The 27,600-nt window shown below is 43.6% G+C and overlaps 1 protein-coding gene across 1 annotated transcript in view; it reads right to left on the reverse strand.

The window, feature by feature from the left end:
• CTSD (cathepsin D) overlaps positions 1-27,600 on the reverse strand; it is a 267,770-nt gene that overhangs the window by 130,185 nt on the left and 109,985 nt on the right. The window contains exon 5 of the mRNA XM_044059071.1: positions 22,369-22,568. Within this exon, the coding sequence (XP_043915006.1) occupies positions 22,369-22,568 (200 nt within the window). The remainder of the gene's footprint in view (positions 1-22,368; positions 22,569-27,600) is intronic.

Genomic DNA, 27,600 nt, shown 5'->3' on the forward strand with positions numbered 1-27,600 from the left:
AGTATTCCACATTCATGGATAAAAGAGTGCTTAAAAATGTATAAGATACACCCTACACTGATCGATTACACTACAGCGAACATGAAACACTGGCAAACCACTCTGCAGTTAAGCCATGATAATGGATAAATTATTATTCCAGGGGTAAAAATCCAAAGGGGGATATTCCAGGGTGACACTCTGTCACTGCTGCTGTTTTGTCTACCCTTTAACCCATTAAGCTGTCTACTTAACAGATTAGATCATGGCTACAGTTTGGCTCCCAGAAAACAAAATGTAAGGACTTCTCATCTTCTTTTTGTGGATGATTTAAAACTGTATGGTTCATCAGATAAGGAACAGAAAGCACAACTGCAAGTGGTCAAAACTTTTTCAGATGATATAAGAATGTCATTTGGTCTTAATAAATGTGCCAAACCAACCTTTAAAGCAGCAAAGCTGCAGCACCAAAGAAAAAAAGAAGTTATGTACTTACCAAAACGTTCCATCTAGACTTCATTTGTCATCAACCTGTGGGTTTCGGATCCAGACTGGATCCGAGATGGCAGTTTCACCAGCATCAGATCCAAGCTGCAAGCTCCTCCCCTTACCCATAATACCACTACACCTCCTTCCTTCCCTCAGATCGAGTTTGCCACCGAACAAATGAGCCCGATCAGCAAAAACCTGACCCACAACAAAACACAAGAGTGCCGCAAAGGCACTATCTCTTAGTCATTTCAGATGAATGAACCCAATAACAAGGTCAGGAAGAAGGAGGGAGGAATGGTTGATGACAAAAGAAGTCTAACTACTCAGATGGACATTATGGTAAGTACATAACTTCTTTATCTGAAGTAGTTAACTTCATTTGGTCATCAACCTGTGGGACAGAGTCCCCAGCTACCATAACATTGGGAGACCCTCATGGAAGGGTATTCCGAAGCACTGCGAAGCCAAAGGATGCTCTCCCTCTGGAAACCATGTCAAATTTACAATGAGAAATGAAAGTATGAGATGAGGACCAAGTAGCCGCTGAACAAATATCATCCAAGGATACTCTGGACCAAAAAGCAGCTGATGTAGCCATGGACCTGATAGAATGGGCATGAACCATCTCCGGAATAGGCATACCTTTATCTTTGTAATCCTGCTGAATGCAAAGGGAAATCCACTTGGCAACTGTCACCTTGGAAACCAGTTTGCCTAGAAAAGGTCTAGCGAAGGACACAAACAATTGGTCAGAATTGTGAAAGGGCTTAGTCCTGTGTAAGTAGAAACGTAACTGCCTATGTACATCTAACAAATGTAGTTTATATTCCCCCTTGTTCTGAAAATTTGGAAAAAAAGGAAGACTGATTGATTGATTGATATTTGATTCTGAAGCCACTTTGGGCAAAAAGGAAGGATTGGTCCGAAGTGAGACCCTGTCTTTATGAAAAACAATATAAGGGAGTTTAACATATAATGCTTGAAGTTTTGACACTCTCCTAGCCGAGGTGATAGCCACTAGAAAAGCTGTTTTCCAAGACAAAAATTTCAAGTCCACAGAGACAACTGGCTTGAAGGGCAGAGCAACTAACACCTGTAAAACTAAGGTAAGATCACAAGGAGGAGTGGGGTCCTTAACCAGAGGCCTTAAATGAAAGGTCCTTTTAATGAAGGTTTTGCAAAGTCTGGAAGAAGCCAAGGACCCCATGTTTTCACCTACATGGAAATTAGAAGTGGCAGCCAGTTGAACATTCACTGTAGAAGAACTGGCACCCTGCTGGAAAAGGTGGGCTAAAAATTCAAGAACCACTGGCACTGCAACCGTAAAAGGATCTAAATCCCTCTGAGAGGCCCAGATCGAAAAACGTTCCAATTACTACGGTAAACTTTCCTGGTAGATGACTTATGGGCTGCCACCAGAATAGACCTAACAGGGGAAGAAAATCCAGGAGTCCTGGCAATCAATGGAACTGCAGCAGCCAAGCCGTGAGCTTCAGACTGCCCAGGTCTGGAAGGGGAATCCCCGATGGGTGCGAAATACGATCCAGAATCGGATCCAAGGAGGAGCTACCAGATGAAACCATAGACAGGGAAACCAGATCTGGTGAGGCCAGAATGGGGCAATGAGGATGACTCTGCTCCCCAACTGACAAACCTTCTGTAAAAACTTTGTCATGAGGGGTAACGGAGGATATGCCTAAAAAAGACTGGGAGATCAAGCATGGACCAGAGCACCTGTTTCCCCCTGAGGGGGAATCAGAGCAAAGAACTCGCTGCACTTTGCGCTGAAAGGAGATGCAAAGAGATTGCAGTAAGGCCGACCTCACTCAAGGAAGATCTGCTCCACTACACAAGGATTCAGAGACCACTTGTAAGGCATCAGGATAGTTCTGCTCAATTTGTCTGCTAGTATGTTGGACCGACCCAGAATGTGCATGGCTATCAGAAAACGGTTGGCGGAGATCACCCATTCCCACACTCTCATGGACTCTCAACAAAGGGGTAGGATCTGGTTCCTCCCTGTCTGTTGATGTACCAGACCACTGACATGTTGTCTGTCTGAATCGCAATAGTTCCCAGAGGTAGAAAGGCATGAAGGGCCTGCAACATTAATAAGACCGCCCTCATCTCCAGAACATTGACATGCAGATTGGTCTCATTCAGGGACCACGTGCCTTGGACTATCCTGCCCAAGCAATGCCCCCCCCCCAGTCAAGAGGCGTCCATGGTCACCATGGCTTGGGGAGGGGCTACAACAAAGGACCATCCCTCTATGATCTTCAGAGAGTGAAGCCACCACAGGAGGGACTTCCTGCATGCCTCGCTTATGCGAACTGGATGTGTCAATGGCCAATCCAATAAAGACCACTGGACTGCCAACGTCCACTGCAGAACCCGCATGTGAAGACAAGCACAAGGAAGAAGAGTGACAGTGGCTGCCATGGATCCTAGGGCTCTTAACACCACTGTGGCTGGGGGAAAGGGATACTGAAAGATCACAAGAATATGAAGATTTAGGCTCCGAACCCTCTCTGGAGTCAGAAAGACTTTGGATTGCAATGTGTCTATTCTCGCCCCCTATGTAGTCCAGGACCTGAAGTGGTTCTAGAGAGGACTTGGCTATATTTACAGTGATGCCCAGGAAGTCTGACAACTTCTGGAAATAATCCCTGGCTTGACAGAGTAGATGACTGGTGGGAGTGGCAAGGAGCCAATCTTCCAGTTAAGGATAGACCCGTATGCCCTGAAGCCTCAGGTGAGCCACTACTGCTGCTATGACCTTGGTAAACACACTGGGGGCTGTGGTGAGACCGAAGGGTAGGGCCCAGAATTGGTAGTGACTGACCCCTAGCCGAAAGTGCAGAAACCTCTTGGAGCATCTGTGCATCTTTATATGGTAGTACGCACCCTAGAGGTCTACTCAGCACATCCAGTCATTTTCCTGCAGATAAGGCAGGATGGATTGTAAAGTGACCATCCGGAACTTTTCTTTGGCAACTGACAGGTTTAGAGTGGAAAGGTCGAGAATTGGCCTGTAGTCCCCCATCTTTTTTGGCACCAAAAAGAACCTGGAATAGATGCCTTATCCAGACTGATCTGGGGGGAGGGGCTGGATGGCCCGTTTGCTTAGCAGCTGTTCTACTTCAATCGCTGCTGCCTCCCTTTGCACTGGTGGGACGTCTGGGAGGTGCTTTGGGGGAGAGGGATGTGTCACAAACAGAATTGTGTAACCTCTGGATATTATTTGGAGCACCTAACAGTCTGTTGACACGGACTCCCACGCCATCAGGTGCATTGAAAAACAGCCCCCGACTGTCTCCAGAGCAGAGCAGTCAGGCTACCCCTCAGGGCTTTTGTGTAGGTCTGTCCAAGAACGGTTCTCGAGACCCGAAGTTCTTCGGATCCCCCCTGCCTCTGGGCTGGCGTCTGTCTTTTCCCCCTCTGCCTCTAGGGAAAAGGAGTCCTGGGTGTCCCGGGAATACTGAGACTTCCGGAACCACATCTTCTTTTGCCCCCGCCGATTCCTGGAGAAGGATCTTTGGGGGCTAGAGAAGTGGATCCCGATGGCAGACAGTGTCTTCCCATCCTTCTCACTCTAGACTAGTGTGTCACGGATCCTCTTCCCAAACAAGGAAGAGCCATCACAGCAAGCATTCGCAAAAGATGCGTTGAAGGGTTCCGTGAGATTACATAGCCTGAGCCAGGCATGTTGCCTCACGGCAACGCTGGACCTGGCTGCCAGTGCTGCTCCTTTGGTGGCATGAGAAAGGAGTCACATGGACATTTTGGTAACCGCTTTCACAGTGGCCATTCCTGTAGAGAATGTGCATTTATCTTCTGGCAACATGGACTCCAGGGGAGACGCAGTGTGCTCTTTGATCAGTTCACGCTGCAGTCTGGTAACATGGGCCATATAATTCAGCGCCCTTATACAAAAGGTGGTTGAAGCATAAGTCCGCTTTCCCATATGGTCCATCATCCTGGACTCGGTCCGGGGGGTGGACCATGGAACTCTCCCAAGCCAGTTCCTTCTTCATGGTGGCCACCACCACCTTGGTATCCACTTGTTCCAGCTCGGTCTACCTACCGGGGGGCTCAAGATTTTATCTGGACATTTTGGAATTGGCTCCATGGTGTCCAGCTCTTTCCATGCCCTGGTGGTAGTGAGATCCACCAGGGGATCTGTGGGAGGAAGGGACACCCAAGAAGTAGATGGGCCTGTGTTGAATGCATCCAGAAACAACGACTCTTCCCAAGAAGGCTTGGGGCGGACGCCCCCCCCCTGCTGGCACAGGATCTCCATGAAGTCGCCATAGGAGACATCCTTGAGGGTGATCTGGGGGAGTCTTCCCCTTCCTCCAAGTCAGTATCCTCCATGAGGGACTCCGGGGAGTCTAGGTGCCTCCTCTTGCACTTGTGTTTGTGAGGAACCTCTTCAGTGGGGCTTTCCAGAGAGGACTCACGAACAGCCTGTGGTTCCTCGAGGGAAACAGTGTGGGACATGTTTGAGCATGGGATGCCCCTGCATGGGCAGAAGGTACACCCATAAGAGAGGGGGTCAGGATGGACTCCGAGGAAATGGTCAGGGGCCTCGATCTATGTGAGAGAATCCTCTCCACCAAGTCGAATGCCGAGGGGGAGCGAGCCTCCACTGAAAGGGAGGATGCTCTCCCCGGATCTGACACACGGATCGGAGCTGAGCCCAAAGGAGCCGAGACCCCGAGGGGTAGGCTGTGACCTGAAAAGTTCAAAGCTGACGGAGAAAACCCAACCCCTCGGATCCAATACCCAGGCTACAGCTTTGAGAGCTCAGATCTGACTCGGTCGGACCTGACACACTCAAGGTAACTGCCAGCGTCGAAGTAGACGGTACCATTGGTGGCGCCCCCTGACTCCGGAACCTCTTGGATCCAGGGACTCCGATACCAGAGGACGGATTGGAGAAGGAGAAATCAGGGCAAACAATGGTAGTGAGCTCCCCCCTCCAGAGGTAGAGGGTGCCAGCAAGAGCGCCATCTGCAACTGAGTGCAAATAAACCTTCACATCCTGTCCATATCGACTTCCGATAAGCTTCTAGTAGACCTTGAAGAGGCCACCAATGCCATCTGGGAAGGATGGTGGACAGAGGCCATAGAGGGAGGCCAAACCTCCTCCGGCTCTGGGGAAAACCTCAGAGAAAAGAGCAGAGAGGAAGTTGGCCTGGTAATAGCAGGTAGCTTGGAAGGAGGACCCACCGGATCCAAGTGTTTCGGGGATCTCTTCCTTCCCTTTTCTTTCTCTCTCTCTCTGTCTGTCTTTCCTAGACTTCCTTTCCCCAGGTCTGTGGTCTGGATGGTGAGTCCCGGCCTGGGAGGGAGTGGAGGACACAATAGCTGAGGTAGATGCGGTCACAGCCATGACCGCAGAAATGGTAGACGAGGAGGCATCCACCTCCATAGAAGGGAGAAGCCCCTTTAAAATCAGCTTGGCCCTGCTGTCTTTCAGGGCGCTGGGGCTAAACCCCCCCCCCATATGGAGCAGTCGGTGGACAAGTGAGCTGCCCTCAAACATACAACACACAGAGTGTGGCCATTTGCCGGTGACAAAGTACAGTTTTGTACCTACCATAAATGTAGATGTTCGAAGATCCACATTGCTGCAGTCCTTACACTTGGGTACTCCGCTGTCCTCGGTCGGCCCGAATATCAAAGTATTAGGCTGACGTCGGTCAAGGCGCTTAAGACTGACATCAGGACGTCAGGGTACAAATGCGCATGACCGACGTCATATCCTCAGTCTTTTCTTGCCCCAGATGTCAGAAGACCCTAAACAGAAAGGTCAAAACCAAAAGACAGCAAAAAACAACCAACCACCCTTGCACTAATCATATGAACAATATATACAATATGTACAATATATACAACCCAAACCACACAACCGCCTCTAACAACAGAGGAGAAGGAGGGAGGGTAAATTGGACTGCAGCAATGTGGATCTTCGAACATCTACATTTATGGTAGGTACAAAACTGTACTATGTTCTTCATCTCACATTGCTGCAGTCCTTACACTTGGGTAGAATCCCAAAGCAGAGGTAAGGGAGGATGGCAAAACTATGAAGTAGTAGGAGCTGCCAAAATGCCCTGTAAAATAGCAGTGGCAAACCCAGCCCTAGATTTAGAGTAAAGTGGAAGGTGGTAATGCTTAGAGAAAGTATGCACTGAACTCCAAGTAGCTGCCTCCAAAATATCTTTAGTTGCCACCCCCCTTAAAAAAGCTGTAGAAGTGGCAGTAGCTCTAGTGGAATGAGGCCTAATCCCAGCTGGAACCTCCTTACCATGATGGGAATAACAGAAAGCAATACAAAACCCAATCCACTTAGAAATAGTTTGTTTTGACACAGGCTTGCCCTGAGAACCCAAAGCAAAAGAAACAAACAACTGCTGAGACTGCCTGAACCCTTTAGTTCTGCTCAAATAATATCGTAACTGCCTGTGTATATCCAAGGTGTGCAAAATCTTTTCCCCTTTATTTTGGGGGTTTGCATAAAAGTAGGCAAATGAATAGTTTGGTTTAAAGCCACACTAGAAACCACCTTAGGCATAAAGGAAGGATTAGTAATGAAAGATACCCTATCCTTATGGAAAATTAAGAAAGGCTCAACTGCCATAAGGGCCTGTAATTCAGAAACCCTTCGCAGAGGTAATGGCCAACAAAAAAGCAGTCTTCCATGATAAATATTTCAACTCGGCAGTAGCTGCAGGCTCAAAATGTTGTAGAGTGAGTTTCTCCAACACAAAATTGAGATCCCAAGCAGGAGTAGGAGCTCACTGGGGTCTTATATTCTTTGCCCCTCTAAGGAACTGCTTAAACAAAGGATGAGAAAACAATGGTGGATCACAGTCATAGTGAGCAGAAATTGCTGCAGCATGAATCTTAATAGAAGAGAAGGACAATCCCCTGTCCAGTAACTCAGCAAGATATTGAAGAGCCACACTTAAATTAGGCTTAGCAACATCAAATTCCTTTGCTGCACTCCAAAATAAAAATCTCTTCCATTTATCTGCGTATACTTTCCTTGTACTAGGCCTTCTGGCCTCCAAAATAACATTCAAAACTTGCTGCGGAAGCTGAGACCCTCCAGGGTTTAAAACAGAATATGCCAGGCTGTTAGGTGAAGAGAGTGAAGTTTGACATTGAGTAAATGACTGTTCTCTTGAGACAGCAGGTGTGGAATCGAAGGCAAAGGCCATGGAGGCTCCAACCAGACTTCTCAGTAATGGGTACCAGTGCTGTCGAGGCCAATCTGGAGCTATTAGAATCATCTTTGGCTTGTCCTGTCTGACCTTTAGGAGTACCTTTGGGAGGAGAGGCAGAGGTGGAAAGGCATACACATGGAGATTGCTCCAATTGAAAGAAAGAGCATCCACTTTCCAAGCTGTGGGATGAAACCTTTTTGTGCAAAACTTTGGCAGCTGGTAGTTTAGTGGAGAAGCGAACAGATCTATGTCTGGAGTTCCCCATAACACTGTCAATTTCTGAAATACATGAGGATCCAATTTCTACTCGTGGGGATCCATAATTCGTCTGCTCAACACATCTGCTAAGGAGTTCTGTGCTCCCGGCAGAAACCTTGCCTGAAGATTGAGCTGTAAACTGAGAGCAGTCTCCCACAAAATCATTGCTTGCCTGCATAGAGGATAAGAATGTGTTCTCTTGCTTGTTGATGTACCACATGACAGTTGTGTTATCTGTTAGAACCAACACCTGCCCTGGAAGAAGTAAATCCTTGAAAGCTATTAATGCAAATTGGACTGCTAACATCTCCTTCAAGTTGATATGTAGATGTTGTAGTCTGGCAGGCCACGTGTCTTGTATCCACTTTCCATTTAGATGAGCTCCCAAGCTTTGTCTGAGGCATCTGTCGTTAGAATCTGACTCGCCTCTGGCTGGGTCACAGAGAGTCCCTTGTTTAGGTGACATTCCTGAGCCCACCACAAAAATTCCTTTTGAATGCAAGGTATTATCTGAATGACAGTGTCCATATCTTGGCAGTGCTGTGTCCATACATTTTTGAGATACCATTGTAACTTCCTCATATGCAGTTTGGCATTGGGAAGCACCAGAATACAAGATGCCATGAACCCCAAGGCTTGAAGGACTGTCCTTGCAGTCAGCCTGGACTGATGAGACAATTGATGGAAGAAAAGGAAAGATTATTTTGTTTGTCCGGGGTCAAAAGGCCATCTGGGATGCTGTATTCAGTCTCACACCCAGAAAGCACATGTCTTGAGAGGGTACTAGACTGGACTTTATTTCGTTCACAGAATACCCCAGGCATCTTAGCACTGCTATCACGTTGCAAATGATGAAGAAGCTCGTCCTTCCTTTGGCCAGAATCAGGCAATCGCCCAAATAAGGATAGATTTGTATACCTTTTAGCCTGAAGAAAGCTATCACTGGAGCCAGCACCTTTGTGAACACTCTGTGTGCAGCAGATAAGCCAAAGGGCAATGCAGAGAACTGATAATGAGAAGTCCCAGCTCGAAACGCAGATACTTCCTGCAACTTAGCCTGATAGGAACATGAAGGTAAGCTTCCTTGAGATCCAGAGTCACCATCCAGTGACCTTTGCCCAGCAGAGGTAAAAGCTGTTGTAACGTCAACATTTTGAACTTGGGAATGTCCAGATAAGTGTTGAGGATAGATAAATCCAAAATTGGTCTCCACGTGTTCCCCTTCTTTGGTACTAGGAACAGGCGAGAATAAATTCTAGGCCTACTTCTGGCAGAGGGACCGGCTGTATGGCCCCTATTTGCAGCAGCAGAGAAATTTGTTTGTGAGCCTCTATTCTTTGCTGAGGAGGAATGTCTGGCATGCCTTTGAAAGGAGGCAAGGTATGGAAATAAAACCTGTAACCTTGGTGTATAATATCCAATACCCATCTGTCCTGGGTAATTAAACTCCAATTTTCTTTGAAGAGTGCCAACCCCCTTGGGGCTGGGTAAATGATTTTAAATTCCCAAATACCCAGGTCTAAAGTTTGGGATGTAACATTCAGGTGTTAATTGTTTTAAAAATCCCATGAGTCTTTAAGTATTACTTTATTACTTGTCCAAATATGTTTTGTTGTGATATCTATATATTTTGCTAGGGTTCTGTTTTGGACCCTCCTGCAGTAACTATAGGTCTTAAGGGTGGGTCCATCACATTTTATGGACTTTCGATTCGAACATAGTGGCCATCTTAGGTTTTGTAACTGTTAGAAACCTGTGTAATTCAGGTTTCAACACTTTTCTAACACCAAATCATTCAGCATGTTGTCTATTCGAAAATATGCCACATTTACCTCATTTCTAGATACTACTGAATATTTAGTTTCATCTCTTAATATCATATTCATCTTTCCCTCATAAATTATATTGTCCATAATGGCGACACCCCCTTATCAGGTTTCATTACTCTGATCGTGTCCTCATTAATTAATTCTGTTAATGCTTCTTTTCATCTTTATTTAAGTTACTGTCAAATTTTCCTATTATAATTTTTATGTACAGATCTAATACCTTCTTCCAGAATTCTTTCAAAATTTCAACTGAGGTAACAAAGGTGGATTAAAAGTAGATTTCTTTTCAATTTATTACCTCTAATGTCACTAATGTAACCATTACTACTTGCCAGGACACTCAAATTTATTCTACATGAACAACTTGGTGTCCAGAATTGTGGTGGCGGTGTCTCCCTTTGAACTAGGAATAAATTTAAAACCTTTACTAAGTAATTTGAAATGGTTAACCTTAACCTCAAAATTACCATAATTATAAATTGAAAAGTCCTTATATGTATGAGTAACCTTATTAACAACATTAATATCGCTTACTTCATTTCTATCTAAAATCAAACTGTTTGAAGAGAGGGTGTTAATCAATACCTCCCCCTCCCCCTTCTCGCCCCCCTCCTGTAAAAATTTTCCTTATAATTATGAGGCTTATATACTTCTTCTGTTTCCCTTACTAAGGGAGGAAACTCTTGGTCATAGGTAAAATTATCCTGAAAGTCTAAGTGACTAAAAATAGGTTTGTTCCACTTCCTATTATTAGCAAAATTATTCACATTCTTTTTAGACAAATTAGGTTCTGGATAGTTAGTTCCATTTTCATATTCATTAATGTCCCTATGTAGTTTTCCTATTTTACGTTGCATAACCACATTACATTTCTCGTCAATTTCATGCCTAATATTATAATGTTGTTGTTTCTCTTCCTTTATGCTAAATATTAGGTCATTTTTAATAGCATCATCCAATTCGTCAATGTCCTTAGTCAGGCTCTTAATACTTCTATCATTCTCTTCCATTATTAATTTAATGACATCTAAACCACATTGATTAAAAACCTTAAGCAAGTTTTTATGAAAAATAGAACCACTAATGACATTGTTTGGATATTTACAGATATCAAACCTTTAGGAACAATTTCCTTTTTTAAGCATTCAGATAAATATGCATTTTCTATATGTAGCGTTTTAAATCTAGTCATAAGGCTTTTAAGCTTGTCAATTTTGACCACATAAGTCTCTCCTTCTTGTCTGTCCACACCAATGTGTGAATCAAAACCAAAGTCAATATTCTTGTTTAACCAGTCTCTAATACTGACATGGTTAGAACAAACAGTACCTTTGCTTAGATCCGTGCGAGCTGGTTTCTTCCGTTGAGCTCCTACAGCTGTTCCTCGTCGCTCATCAGTCTCTACAATCCCTTCCGATTCCACCCCTAGGATGTTTGGAGTAAGTAAAGGATTGAAGTTGGTTGCTGAACCCTCGGAAAAGTCGCCGGCGTCGTCATCATCTTCGCCCATAAGCTGCCTCTTCCGTTTACTTCGACCGTTATGCTGCCATACTTCCTCAAACTCAGGTCCACCGCAACCAACCTTATTTTGACTCCCTACCATCCTGTGGCAAAGGGGAGTGAGTAGATCTATGAGCTCGGTCAACTGTCCAATCAGCTTCCTTGATTGGCCGAGCTCCTCGAAGCTTCGAACTCATTGCTATCCTTTTCTCTTCTTTTGAAAGTTTCCCTTAGCCCAAAGACCTCACGAACTGGATAAAAGACAACAGAAAGCACTTGAAAGCACCAACAAACACCAAACAAGTGCTACGAGCCAAAGGAAACTGCGACCACGAGTCCACTTCAAATCTTTTAATAGCAGCTCCACGAACCATCCACATAAACGCAATTACACAGAGTAAATAGCCAGCGTTTTCATCCAAACACTTGGACTTCATCAGACAATATGTTCCCATTTAATTAATCTATTTATACTAAATTGATAACCCTCCAACCAATGTAAAACCCCCAAACACGTTCAAAATAAACCTATGAACCAACAAGCCTCATTGAATATTAATGTTGAATTAAAACATAAACTATGAAATACATATGCATAACATTTAAAATGTCTAAATGCATTAAAAACCTATAACATTATAAATATCAAAGTATTAGGCTGACGTCGGTCAAGGCGCTTAAGACTGACATCAGGACGTCAGGGTACAAATGCGCATGACCGACGTCATATCCTCAGTCTTTTCTTGCCCCAGATGTCAGAAGACCCTAAACAGAAAGGTCAAAACCAAAAGACAGCAAAAAACAACCAACCACCCTTGCACTAATCATATGAACAATATATACAATATGTACAATATATACAACCCAAACCACACAACCGCCTCTAACAACAGAGGAGAAGGAGGGAGGGAAAATTGGACTGCAGCAATGTGGATCTTCGAACATCTACATTTATGGTAGGTACAAAACTGTACTATGTTCTTCATCTCACATTGCTGCAGTCCTTACACTTGGGTAGAATCCCAAAGCAGAGGTAAGGGAGGATGGCAAAACTATGAAGTAGTAGGAGCTGCCAAAATGCCCTGTAAAATAGCAGTGGCAAACCCAGCCCTAGATTTAGAGTAAAGTGGAAGGTGGTAATGCTTAGAGAAAGTATGCACTGAACTCCAAGTAGCTGCCTCCAAAATATCTTTAGTTGCCACCCCTTAAAAAGCTGTAGAAGTGGCAGTAGCTCTAGTGGAATGAGGCCTAATCCCAGCTGGAACCTCCTTACCATGATGGGAATAACAGAAAGCAATACAAAACCCAATCCACTTAGAAATAGTTTGTTTTGACACAGGCTTGCCCTGAGAACCCAAAGCAAAAGAAACAAACAACTGCTGAGACTGCCTGAACCCTTTAGTTCTGCTCAAATAATATCGTAACTGCCTGTGTATATCCAAGGTGTGCAAAATCTTTTCCCCTTTATTTTGGGGTTTGCATAAAAGTAGGCAAATGAATAGTTTGGTTTAAAGCCACACTAGAAACCACCTTAGGCATAAAGGAAGGATTAGTGCGTAAAGATACCCTATCCTTATGGAAAATTAAGAAAGGCTCAACTGCCATAAGGGCCTGTAATTCAGAAACCCTTCTACAGAGGTAATGGCCAACAAAAAGCAGTCTTCCATGATAAATATTTCAACTCGGCAGTAGCTGCAGGCTCAAAATGTTGTAGAGTGAGTTTCTCCAACACAAAATTCAGATCCCAAGCAGGAGTAGGAGCTCTCTGGGTCTTATATTCTTTGCCCCTCTAAGGAATTGCTTAAACAAAGGATGAGAAAACAATGGTGGATCACAGTCATAGTGAGCAGAAATTGCTGCAGCATGAATCTTAATAGAAGAGAAGGACAATCCCCTGTCCAGTAACTCAGCAAGATATTGAAGAGCCACACTTAAATTAGGCTTAGCAACATCAAATTCCTTTGCTGCACTCCAAAATAAAAATCTCTTCCATTTATCTGCGTATACTTTCCTTGTACTAGGCCTTCTGGCCTCCAAAATAACATTCAAAACTTGCTATGAAGCTGAGACCCTCAGGGTTTAAAACAGAATATGCCAGGCTGTTAGGTGAAGAGAGTGAAGTTTGACATTGAGTAAATGACTGTTCTCTTGAGACAGCAGGTGTGGAATCGAAGGCAAAGGCCATGGAGGCTCCCGAACCAGACTTCTCAGTAATGGGTACCAGTGCTGTCGAGGCCAATCTGGAGCTATTAGAATCATCTTTGGCTTGTCCTGTCTGACCTTTAGGAGTACCTTTGGGAGGAGAGGCAGAGGTGGAAAGGCATACACATGGAGATTGCTCCAATTGAAAGAAAGAGCATCCACTTTCCAAGCTGTGGGATGAAACCTTTTTGTGCAAAACTTTGGCAGCTGGTAGTTTAGTGGAGAAGCGAACAGATCTATGTCTGGAGTTCCCCATAACACTGTCAATTTCTGAAATACATGAGGATCCAATTTCTACTCGTGGGGATCCATAATTGCCTGCTCAACACATCTGCTAAGGAGTTCTGTGCTCCCGGCAGAAACCTTACCTGAAGATTGAGCTGTAAACTGAGAGCAGTCTCCCACAAAATCATTGCTTGCCTGCATAGAGGATAAGAATGTGTTCCCCCTTGCTTGTTGATGTACCACATGACAGTTGTGTTGTCTGTTAGAACCAACACCTGCCCTGGAAGAAGTAAATCCTTGAAAGCTATTAATGCAAATTGGACTGCTAACATCTCCTTCAAGTTGATATGTAGATGTTGTAGTCTGGCAGGCCACGTGTCTTGTATCCACTTTCCATTTAGATGAGCTCCCCAAGCTTTGTCTGAGGCATCTGTCGTTGGAATCTGACTCGCCTCTGGCTGGGTCACAGAGAGTCCCTTGTTTAGGTGACATTCCTGAGCCCACCACAAAAATTCCTTTTGAATGCAAGGTATTATCTGAATGACAGTGTCCATATCTTGGCAGTGCTGTGTCCATACATTTTTGAGATACCATTGTAACTTCCTCATATGCAGTTTGGCATTGGGAAGCACCAGAATACAAGATGCCATGAACCCCAAGGCTTGAAGGACTGTCCTTGCAGTCAGCCTGGACTGATGAGACAATTGATGGAAGAAAAGGGAAAGATTCTTTTGTTTGTCCGGGGTCAAAAAGGCCATCTGGGATGCTGTATTCAGTCTCACACCCAGAAAGCACATGTCTTGAGAGGGTACTAGACTGGACTTTATTTCGTTCACAGAATACCCCAGGCATCTTAGCACTGCTATCACGTATTGCAAATGATGAAGAAGCTCGTCCCTTCCTTTGGCCAGAATCAGGCAATCGTCCAAATAAGGATAGATCTGTATTCCTTTTAGCCTGAAGAAAGCTATCACTGGAGCCAGAACCTTTGTGAACACTCTGGGCAGTAGATAAGCCAAAGGGCAATGCAGAGAACTGATAATGAGAAGTCCCAGCTCGAAAACGCAGATACTTCCTGCAACTTAGCCTGATAGGAACATGAAGGTAAGCTTCCTTGAGATCCAGAGTCACCATCCAGTGACCTTTGCCCAGCAGAGGTAAAAGCTGTTGTAACGTCAACATTTTGAACTTGGGAATGTCCAGATAAGTGTTGAGGATAGATAAATCCAAAATTGGTCTCCACGTGTTCCCCTTCTTTGGTACTAGGAACAGGCGAGAATAAAATCCTAGGCCTACTTCTGGCAGAGGGACCGGCTGTATGGCCCCTATTTGCAGCAGCAGAGAAATTTGTTTGTGAGCCTCTATTCTTTGCTGAGGAGGAATGTCTGGCATGCCTTTGAAAGGAGGCAAGGTATGGAAATAAAACCTGTAACCTTGGTGTATAATATCCAATACCCATCTGTCCTGGGTAATTAAACTCCAATTTTCTTTGAAGAGTGCCAACCTTCCTCCCAAAGGTGCTGCCAGACAAGAAGGCTCTGGCAGCTGAAAAGGTAGGTCATTGGGCCTGTTTACGAAAGGACTGGCCCCTGCCCTCACCCGAAGACTGTGCAGGTGAACTCCCTGTTCTAGGTCTGAAAGAGCCCTGAGCTCTACCCCTACCACGTCTAGATCTTCCCCTAGACTGTGAATCATACGAAGGGTACGTCCACCCCTTAGCAGGCCAATTCCTACTAAACTTCGGAGGCTGAACTTGCAAAAAATCTTTAACAGTCTGCATAGACTTACCCTTGTCTTCCATTTTCTTTAAAACTGCCTCCACAGGTGAACCAAACAATACATCAGACTGTAAAGGAGCATCTAAAATCCTTGTCTTAACATGGTCAGATAAGTTCTGATCCCTCAGCCAGGTGTGCCTACGAAGAACTGACCCAGTGGCAGCCACCCTAGACGAGGCCTGTACAGCATCAAATCCACATTGTAAAGAATGCTTACCCACCTGTTCAGAAACATGTACCAAATCTTGTAATTCTTTACACTCAATGCCTTCCGCCAGAGCATCTACCTTAGACTTCAATTGAGAAAGAAGATAGTTTTGATATTTCAACATGTGAAACTGGCAATTCAAAGCCCTCATAGCTAAGGTGGAAGAAGTATAGACTTTCTTTCCCCATCTATCCAAAGCTCTGGCCTCTTTATCTGGAGGAACCAGATTTTTACCACAGAGGCCTTGACACCCTTAGGTCCCTGACTAACTGTTTCTGGGTCTGCCCTAGGACTCTTATACAGATATTTATGAGCTTCAGGCACCCTGTAATACCTGTCCGGTTTAACAGGAGCAGGAGGCAAAGAATCAGGATTAAGTGAAGCCTCTGCAAACACATCTTCCACAACATCCAGAACAGGAGGAATAGCCAAAGGCCTATGCTGGGGTAAAAGCAAAAATTCCCTAAGCCTTTTCCTGGAATCAGAGAAGTCCTGACCTTCCCACTTAAAATGTTCCCTCATAGAATGAAGAGTCTCTGAAAAAGAAAAATCCTCTGGAGGAGAAGCAGAAGGAGTAGAATCATCCACATCAGAATCAGAATAAGGAGAATACTCCTGCAAGTCTTCAGCCGAAGACTCTGAAACCTGCTCAAAACTCCCCAACTCTGGTTCCACCCTAGGCCTCTTATCAGGAGGGGCAAAGAACCTCTAATCAAAGTAATTAAATCTTCTGCCATTTTGAGCATGTGCTTCTTGGGCACAGATCCTGAAGAACTAGGAGTGACACCAACAGAAGCTAAACCTGGCCTGCCTCTGGGAGAAGCCTTGGAAACAGAAGGAGAGGGCCTAACCACCCTATGAAGGGAGGGAGTACAGTAACCTGAGAAGCCCCTTCAGCCTGACCTGCCTCCTGAGAGGCCACATCCTGCAATATCAAAGTCTCCCCTGGGACTCCAGAGAAGCCTCGGTGGAACCACGGTTCCACTGACGCCTCCAAGAACCGGCGTCCGCACGGACGACTCTTCTTGCCTGGGTTTAGCTGCTTTGTCTTTGCGCTTCTTCGAAGAAGCGAGCGTCGGAGCATCCGGCGGCATATTGTAATTGCACCGCTTCTCGGAGACCAACCTGGCACAATCTGACCTTCGCTAATAGTGCGCTTATTAAACCTAGCACAAAAGCGACACCCAACAACGTCGTGCTCAGGCCCCAAACAAGGAATACACAAAGTATGATAATCTCTATGCGGTATCTGTTTCCCACAAGAAATACAGTTATTCACTTTTTCTGACATCCGGTAAACCACTGAGGCAAGAAAAATCTAAAATATTCCCCAACGGGGTACTTAGCCAAGTTTGACTCGGTCTGAAACTCCGAATTCGAAAAATTTCAGAACGCCGAATGGCACTTGCAACGCTGCTTCTGCATCGGACCATGCGGCAAAAAAGACTGAGGATATGACGTCGGTCATGCGCATTTGTACCCTGACGTCCTGATGTCAGTCTTAAGCGCCTTGACCGACGTCAACCTAATACTTTGATATTCGGGCCGACCGAGGACAGCGGACTACCCAAGTGTAAGGACTGCAGCAATGTGAGATGAAGAACATCTTATACCCACACTCTGTGCATTTCCTAAAGATCAACTTCTGTTGATCAGACATCGTCAAGCCCAAAAGGTACAAGGTACCAAAGGTAGACACCCAACCCCAACACACACACACACACAGACACACACACACACACACACACACACACACACACACACACACACACACACACACACACACACACACACACACACACACACACTCAAACACGAGGCAGGAAAGGGGAAGAAGGCTTACACTAACTACACTAATCAAAAAGGAACTCTGCTTTTACTTTTTTTACCTAACAGAGAACACGAAGAGGAGGTAAGAAAAAAAGGGATAAAGGGTACCAAAATCTCTACACACACACCAAAAAATACCCCAAAACTGTCCTACCAGCCTGGAGCTCAAGGGATCACATTGTAGGCAAAGGAGATCTGAGGGGAAGGAAGGAGGTGCAGTGGTATTATGGGTAAGGGGAGGAGCTTGGAGCTCAGATCTGATGCTGGTGAAACTGCTGTCTCAGATCCGGACCGGATCTGAAACCCACAGGTTGATGACCAAATGAAGATTAACTATTTCAGATCATCAGTTTGGGACAGGAATGCAATATAAAAACTTGAACAAGAGGGAGTGTATAAGTATATGGATATTGATGAAGGATCAACAATGAAATATTAACAAATGCGAATAAAACTTAGTAAGGAATATTTTAGAAGGCTAAAATTAATACTGAAAACAGCATTGACATCTAGGAACAAAGTCTAAGCTATAAACCAATTTGCTCTTCCTGTCCTAAAGTAGAGTTTTGGAGTGACTGATTGGCATCAAAAGGTGTTGGATCGGTTGGACAGGACAAAAAGAAGGATGCTTCATGCTCTTCAAATTATTTATAAAAATCAGTGTATACCAAGACTATATATCCCCATTCTGAAGGAGGTATGGGCCTCCTCGAAACTGATTATATGTAGAGATCTGCATTTGTAGGACTGTATACATATCTGCTGACCTCACAAGTCCCAAACGTAAAGAAAGTTTAAAAAACATGAAGAAAATATGTCCAAGATGACTTTCCTGCTTAGTTTAGCAGAAGCATACTGGCATCAAGTGGGAATGGAAATCAAACCAGAAGTAGATAAAACTCAGGCAGCAACTGAATGTGCCAAAAAAAAGAAAAGAAGGGGATCAGATGAGAAGGCAAGAAATGTGGAAAATGATTAAATATAGTTGTAAGTATAGAAAACTCTTGGAACAACCTCATGTTAATCAGGATCGAATGCAGGAATGGTTAAGGAAAGGTGAATTTAAACCAAAAGAAGAAAGGTTAATATTGGCAGCCCATGATAGTAAACTACGTACATGTTGCTTTACAAAGTCCATTGAATATGTGGGAGAAACATACAAAATGTAGGTTTTTTAGAACAGCATTGGAAACGGTCACACATCTTGTTGCTGGATGTGATATACTAATAGCAGAAGGACTGTATACTGAAAGACATAATAATGTGGCAAGACGGTTGCATTGGGGATAACCTGTTCAGTTGCATGCAACAGATCCTGCATTTCTTTCAATTCAGACTGTTGAGGGACTGTGCTCATTCTTTGTTTTAACTGAGATATAAGAAATTGCTGATACTTTAACATGTGAAATTGGCAATTTAGTGCCCTCATAGCTAGGATGGCTGAGGTGTAAACCTTTTTCCCCCACCTGTCTAGTGCTCTGGAGTCCCTTTCAGAGGGTACAGGATTTTTTGCCATAGAAGCCTTAACCCCTTTGGGACCCTGGGAGATAGTCTCTGGATCAGCAACAGGGCTTTTATAAAGAAATTTGTGGAAATCAGGCACTCTATAGTATCTGTCAGGTTTGGCCGGAGCAGGGGGCAGAGAGACTGGGTTCAGACTGGATTCTAAGTAAACATCACCCACAATCTCTAAAACTGGGGGGATCGGAAGTGGTCTGTGTTGGGGGAGTAAAAGAAACTCTCTGAGTCTTTTCTTTGAGTCAGAGTAGTCCTGACCTTCCCAGTAAAAATGTTCCCTCATAGTGTGTAAACTTTCCCCAAAGGAGTAGTCTTCAGGAGGAGAAGCTGACGGAATGGAATCCTCAGCATCAGAATCTTCATAAGGGGAGAAGGAGTGATCCTGGTCCTCTGAGGAGCCTGAGGAAATGGACACTTGTTCAGAGGATGCATAGTCTTCCTCTTGTCTAGGCCTTTTGTCAGGAGGGGGTTGGGAACCCCTGATTAAAGAGATCAAATCTTCAGCCATTTTGAGCATCTGTTTCTTAGGCATGGGGCCTTGAACAGGGGACTGAAGTGCAGTCTTTTTAGGTTTAATAGGAGTCTTCATCTTAGGGTACGTTTTAATGGTGAGCGTCGTCGGTCTGAAGACGCCTTCAGAAACCGACGGTGTTTCTGCAGCACTGATATCTTTTTCAGCGGTGTCATCGGTAGGGGCTGAACAAAAAGGCTGCGTCGGCCTGGTACTTTCCGCCAAAAGTTCCGAAGCGGTCTCGGGTTCCAGATCTGCGGTAGTCAGGGGCTGCGTCGGAGCCTCACTGAGGACCGGTGAACCAGAGACCGGACCAGCCGAGGCCTCAGAGTCTGGCTTGGGTCTAGGCTGCCTGTGCTTATCCTTGCGTTTTCTGTGCACGCTGGTAGTCGGTTGCTCCGACGGCATAGTGTAGTTAAATTTTCTACTGAAGTAGTGTCGTGCAAAATCAAAGCATCTCTTTATAGTATGCTTATTAAACCTAGCACAAAAATGACAACTAGTGACGTCGTGGTCTGGGCCTAGGCAAAGTATGCAGTAAGAATGAAAATCCTTATGAGGTATTTGCTTCCCACAAGAAATACAATTGTTAACTTTTTCTGACATCGGTCTGAGGCAAGAAAAGTTTCCCCAACGGGGTACTTAGCTTTATTGAAGACTTCGGTCTGAAATTCGAGTTTGAAAATCTCAGGAGTCGGCCAACCGGCACTTGCGAACTGCTTCTGCTTCGGGCACCGCGCGGCAAGAAAGACTGAAGAAAATGGCATCTGATGCATTATTTATACCCCTGGTGCACTGACATCAAGGAAGAAGCGACAGCAACCGACGCTGGACCAAGACTTTGGAATTCCGGCCGACTGTGGGACCGCCTGACGACAGGATAACCCAAGTGTGATGACTGCAGCAGGGTAACACGATGAACATCAGTCACACATCTTGTTGCTGGATGTGATATACTAATGGCAGAAGGACTGTATACTGAAAGACATAATAATGTGGCAAGACGGTTGCATTGGGGATTGTGTAAACATTATAATACTGACGTTGCTGAAAACACAGGAAACATTAGCCAAAAAGCATTATAGAAAATGATGAAGTTTATATTACATGGATCACCATTTACTAACAGTTCAAAAAATAGATGTGAGAAAACTAGAGTAGCCCATGAAAAGAAGACAAAAGTAGCATTGATTATTGAAATTGCTACATCCAGTGGCTATATTGCCTTACGTACAGAGAGACAAAAAGTAATAAAATACCAGGATGTGCAGGCACATACAAGAGCAGTGTGGAAGAAGGATAGCCAGACAGTTTCAATAGTAGTAGGGGCAATGGATCTTATAAAAAATAATTTGCAATCATACCTAGATATGTTACTGTTACATGTAACACTATACGAATTGCAGGAGGAGTCATTACTATGTACAATGCAGGTGCTGCAAAGCGCACTTCTGGCTAACATCAAAGATTGAAACAATACTCATTTCATGATTTTTAATCATACTTTAACTTAAGAATGGGGTCCATTCCCATCATGGTATTAGAAACCTAAAAGACTTGGAGAAATTAAAAAAAAAATGAGTAATCATCTGCAGGAGCGTGACATACATGACTTCAGCTGAAAGGCAACTTGCCCATAGTTATGAGAGTTGAGGAAGTCCAAAGAACCAGCAAAAGGATGAGCTCCCTCCTTGCCTTCAAAGTGAACAAATGGGCTGAACAGATACTTTGGATGGGAAACAAATGGGCAAGAGGTTTCTCAGCCTACATGGAGATGCCTATGTCTCAGTATTAGGAGGAACAGATGAGTCAAAGGGATGCCAATATGGAAGAAATCCTGTGGAGTAGCCCAAAAAAAAAAAAAAACAAGCTAAAAGGAGAAAAAGTTACAGGAAGCATACCTCTCAACTGGTTTTCTGAAAAAGTACTTGCAAATCATTAAATATTGAAGACAGAAAATAATGACAGACATTTGAGTTTCAGACTTCATTCCCTTTAGAAATTTCATGCTAAAGCAAAACCTGCTATTCTCTCAATTTTCTAAGTTTGTAAGAGCAATATTTAAAAACTGTCCCTATTTTTGGGCCTTCCTCCCCCATTACTTATGGCTTTGTCCAGATTTCTTTCTCTAAGAGGTTGATAGCTATGACAGGAAGTGGTTTCTGTACAAGAGTGAAACCATGACTACTGAGACAGGGACATTAGCATAAAAGGAACAAAGCTCACAGAGCTGCAAGAAAATTTCGCTACTGTCTTCTTGCAACCCGTATAAAATTTTTCACTAGAGAATATTCATGATACGTTACTTGAGGGCCACATTACCATGAATCCTTATGGTACATTACCTAAGGGCCACATTATCATGAATCCTTATGGTACATTACTTAAGGGCCACATTATCATGAATGTCTTTCATCAGAATTATTCCAGGTTTTCACATTTCGGATCCTGCTTCACAAGTTTCCTACTCATCACAATTCTAACTGCTGTCACACTGAATTGAAAACTGCATCAAGAAAATATTACCACTTTTGCAATCAAACTTTTCTTTAGAAAGTGCATCTCAACACAAGGCACTTTGTACTACACCTTTTTGTGTTTAGTATGAAGAGTATTTAAACTACAACCTAGACTTATAAAAATGTTTCCTGATTTTTTTAAGACATGGGCTTCAGTCATAAGATGGGGGATACAGGTACAACAAACATTGATCTGTCTGGCTACCCTACAAACAAAAATGTTGCTGTTAAGAATACCTGTAGAGTTAATTTGCTCCAGACATAGGATGTCAGATTCTTACCTGTTCAAGTAAAATGAAAATACATTTTTCTCAACAAGCTTCTGGCTCATTATGTTATCAAAAACAGGAACTGCACCATCCACTGATATCCTTGGGTATGCCATTCCCAGAATCCCATCAAATTTGGCAGCAATGAAAGTGACTCCTGGTTGTTTAATGGCTTCTCCAAAGATCTGCTTAAGTACTTTGATATTTCCAATCTAAACAGAAAAGGAAAAAGAGGAACTGAAAATCAAAACTAACTATCAAGATGGTACACAGCTACAAATACACCATAATTGTTCACTACAGCTGTCAAGTTCCTGACTGATCATGTAACAGTATTTCCTACGGGAAACCAGCGTTTACGTTGGAAGAACAGTGCAGGATTGCATAACTTAACTGATACAAAAAAGGAGCCAGCATTACTATGCAAGGGCTCTATATACATTCTCCATTCAGCCTGGATTGATTCAAAACCAAGAATGCAGAAATATCATGCTCCAAAATAATGGAAAAGTAATGTAAGTAATACAAAAATATGAACTTTAACACTGAAGCAAGTTCTTTTTGCAGAAAAGCGGGCCCCCCTGAATCCCCCACCTCAACTTGTCTGGCTTTAAATATTCTAATATTTTACTCAGCCTGGGAGTGCACTTCTCCCACATCCTTAAGGTTCAGCAGCCTCAACATTAGTATACCAGCAATGTTTGACAAAATCTACTACGTGAAATTCCTGATGTGAGACAGCACCCAATTAAGATCCCATCATGGAAACTCTCTGCTCCCCTGCCTAAGCTGCGATATGGGGAAACAGTTTGTTTTAATTAGCAGGCAGGTTATGGACTGTGTGCACTACAGGCTTACAGTAAGTAATACTATGCCTACGGAAACAAGTTATATACTTTGATGAACATATTAAGATTTTAGAATATAGTTTTACACGTATATTACAAATAAAGTTGCTCTGAGATCTCTGAAATCTTAGGAAGTCAGGGAATTTGCAATACCTTGCCAAACAACAATTCATTTTTTGCCAGAACATCAGTAGATTTTTTTTGTCAATATCAAGAGTTCCAGATAAGAATTTTTGATTGAATACTGTAAAATTCAGTTTTACTGCAAAGAGACTAATATGGCCTATGGAACTTAAATCAGTGCAACCAAGGGAGACAACACTGTCTGAAGCCTGGGTATTCATCTCATTCTATATGGAATTTTTCTTTCCAAAAACCTGGGCTGTCATGGAAGAAGAGAAGAGAAGAGGAGAAGGGAAAGAGTCTTGGGGAGACTTCTTAAAGACTTTCCAATGAGGTCACCTAGTGTTACCACTTTTTAAGGTCCTCAAACAAACCTCTGAGATTTGTTTAAACAGAACTTCACTCTAGGAGGGGGCATCCACAATGGCCTACCTAAAATCAGAGGACAGCCTCAGCTACTCTGTCAGTGAAGGTGCATTCCTGAGCTTTCTTTTCTAGTGATATCAAACTTAGAGCAGACTGTGTGAAAGTTCACTACAGAAGCCTTGATTAGGTCTTTCCAGGTCCTGTTTGATACCAGCCTGATGCCTGTCTGCCAAGAGTATTCAGTGCTTTGTCTACTAGGAAGGGCAGGAACTGGACAGGAGAGACAAACAGTTGTACAACTTAAGTATGACAGAGCAAAATAGAAAAGACACTTGCCAACCCTCTCCAAAGCCTTAGATCCTTACATGCAGAAAAGGACAGTGTTCACTGGGACCCAAGCTGGATTGTATAGATCAAACAAAAATCTGGTACACAATTTATAATCAGAATATCACCCTTTTCCACAGCAAAATGACACAAGGCATCAACTTCCTATGGTACAGAAACTTTACATTGCCAAACTGCATAACTAGTATCTTTGTGAAAAAAGCCCTACTTGTGTCATGACTCAAGTGACCAAATTTTCCTCCCTTTCTCTTCCTAACATGGCTAAAGTGATACAGGGTAAAGAGAGATGACCCAAAGTCCAGTCCACAGTGTCTTTATCAGCATCAGTGTCTCCCTAAAGAAGTCAGCTGGTAGAGTAGGAGGTACAGGGGGGTGTTTATTACCCTTATCCATATCAGAGACAAGGATCTGTAGGCCACATTAGTCTCCATTTCTGTGAGTGAGTGATGAGACCACCTCCAGGGAGGTAGGCTGAAGCATACCTACAGTGTAAGGTATCAACTCTCTGACAGGAGAGTGTTAGGGATGGAATGAAGGGGCACTGGCGTCTGGAAAGTATTGAATGGAAGCAGTGCAAAGTCTTTAGATGCTTACACAAGCCCTTGCACAGTATCAACCCAAGCATCTCAAGGGTACTGTTCTAATGAAGAAAGGAATCTAACATAAAACTGACATTTTTTAATATCATGCAGGCCTTGCTGGGGATGTAATTGGGCGGAGGGCTGCAGTGAGCTGTGGATTACTCTCACGGACCTCTGGGACAAAGGCCCTTGGTTAAGCCTGCTGTTGCTGAGCCTACACTGTGGGGAACTTAAAGGGACAGTTCCATTGACCTACATGGGTGATGCTATTCTCTATATGCTATAATGTGGGAAAAGACAATGTGGGTACCACAGGATGTAACCCCCCCCTAAAGTGCTTTCCAAGACAATATCTTGTTATCCTCTTCTTGTCAGTCATGACTGGTATAAGAATGACACTTTGCTAGTCAAGGAGGAACTTACAACCTGCAAGAGGAGCAAGGCAGTCTCATGGGCAGACTTAAAGAGGAGAAGGTGGATGTAACACGCTTAGTTATTTAATGGGTAGGATCACTGGACACATAGACATACACACACACACACATTCGCACACATAAACACACACAGAAACACACACGCGCGCGCATTTGCACGCACACACACACACAGACGTTCGCACGCGCGCGCACACACACACACACACACACACACACAGACACACGTTCGCGCGCACACACACACACACAACACATGCAAATGCACAAGCGTGCGTGCGTGCAGACACACACATGCAAATGCACACACACACAAAACACATGCAAATTCACACGCACATATGCGCGCGCGCACACACAGACACACACACACAGCACACTATAGGCAATCTGGAGGATCACTAATTTACCTTACAGAGTATATTTCGACATATGAAAGAAATAGGAATGCCTGGTGACAAATAACAGACACGGAGGACTTGCAAACTCAACACTGAAGACATCCACTGCACAGAACTGAACCAGAGAGAAAAAAGTGATATAGGGCAGTGCGCTAATGAATGCACACTGTTCTGCCCACCTAGTATTATAAAACAGAAAATATCATTTAGTAGTGATTAGGTACCTTCCTACTCATTGGTGGTGCTAAATGGGGAGACAAGGGGGCATGCCTCCCACTGTGAATAATGTGTGCCCTGCTGAGTACCCCAGTCTCTGGAAACATTAAAAAAATACTGTATACTGGGAATACAAAAATAAATGCTTGACAATTTCAGCTGAGCATGTGTTTGTATGAACGCATTACAAAAGAATATGCATTCATACAAGAGTGCACCACACAAACACAGTTCACTCTTTAGCATATCTTCTGAATGTTTTCTGGTCAGTAGACTAAGTGAGGTGGAAGTGTCCATTGCTAAATTTTAAGCAGTCAGTTGGGAGAAGAAAGTATGTGTCTTTATGAACGCGGTTACTACATTTTAGTCAGGAGATATGTGGGAGTGTGTGTGTGTGTGTGTGTGTGTGTGTGTGTGTGTGTGTGTGTGTGTGTGTGTGTGTGTGTGTGTGTGTGTGTGTGTGTGTGTGTGTGTGTGTGTGTGTGTGTGTGTGTGAGTGTGAGTGTGTGTGTGTGTGTGTGTGTGTGTGTGTGTGTGTGTGTGTGTGTGTGTGTGTGTGTGTGTGTGTGTGTGTGTGTGTGTGTGTGTGTGTGTGTGTGTGTGTGTGTGTGTGTGTGTGTGTGTGTGTGTGTGTGTGTGTGTGTGTGTGTGTGTGTGTGTGTGTGTGTGTGTGTGTGTGTGTGTGTGTGTGTGTGTGTGTGTGTGTGTGTGTGTGTGTGTGTGTGTGTGTGTGTGTGTGTGTGTGTGTGTGTGTGTGTGTGTGTGTGTGTGTGTGTGTGTGTGTGTGTGTGTGTGTGTGTGTGTGTGTGTGTGTGTGTGTGTGTGTGTGTGTGTGTGTGTGTGTGTGTGTGTGTGTGTGTGTGTGTGTGTGTAATGCCCCAGTAAATTGTTCAGAGTCACACAGTTTGAGATAAAAAGAATCAAACCTTGTACCTTTGAGACAGCTCATTAAGAACTTGTTGGCTTGATCTTCCACACCAAATCTCCCTTACTGTCTTTTTTTTTAGTAAATCAGAAATTAAAGTTTCAAAGTTCTCATTGCTCGGAAAATGTATGTTAACATAACAGCTGTTATAGTTGTGCTAACCTTTTAAGTGCATTAGAGTTGTTTTGCATTTAAGGCTATGAGCTGTTAATGAATTTCTTCCTGTAGTCATAGGTACAGGGTATGAATCCTCCCATCTCCATTTGCCTATGATGTTCATAGGTTCATACTAGGCTATCTGCCCTAGGGCATTTATAAGCCTAGCCAGAGTGTGTTTTGAGCAAGTCATTGAGACAATACTCTTGGGTCACCCCGGAAAAGGGACACTTTCTCCAGTGTGTTTACCTGATTAGCAAATAGTATTTAACATTTGTCCATTTTGGGACTGCCCCAATTATTGTTGGCTTCGCCCAGAATTCTTAAAGAAACTGAGAATTATTTTGGTCTGTCCTTGTAAATCTGTGACTTTGTGTCAAATTGTTGTGGGTTATAGTCACTAAATTATGTTAGCCATGCAGATTTCAGACTTTGCATCCTTCAGAATATATTCGCTGACAAAACTTTCTAAGTATATAAGAGAAGTATTTAAAGTCTGTTCCTGACTGTTAGCTTTTTGTCTCTAATTTTTTAAACAAGAAGCATCTTTACTGAATTATAACTTATGACATATGCAATTATGCATTCATATAATTGAAAACAAATATTAACATATTTTCAGTTTCAAACATTATAACTTCACATATAATCTATACAGCCATTGTCAGCTATACATTACATAGCTCATTCAATCCTTCCCTTAAACCTCATTCCAGCTCTGAAACATTATTCTACATGCATTGTTCCCACAATTCCTATTTTTTTCTATGTAACTTGTATCTACTCTTTTTTTAAAGATCCCAATTCTATTTATTTTATCTTTATTACTATAGTCATTACTTCTAG

This window comes from Protopterus annectens, chromosome 17.part0 (assembly GCF_019279795.1).
Source record: "Protopterus annectens isolate FY-2018-M chromosome 17.part0, PAN1.0, whole genome shotgun sequence".
NCBI lineage: Eukaryota > Metazoa > Chordata > Ceratodontiformes > Protopteridae > Protopterus > Protopterus annectens.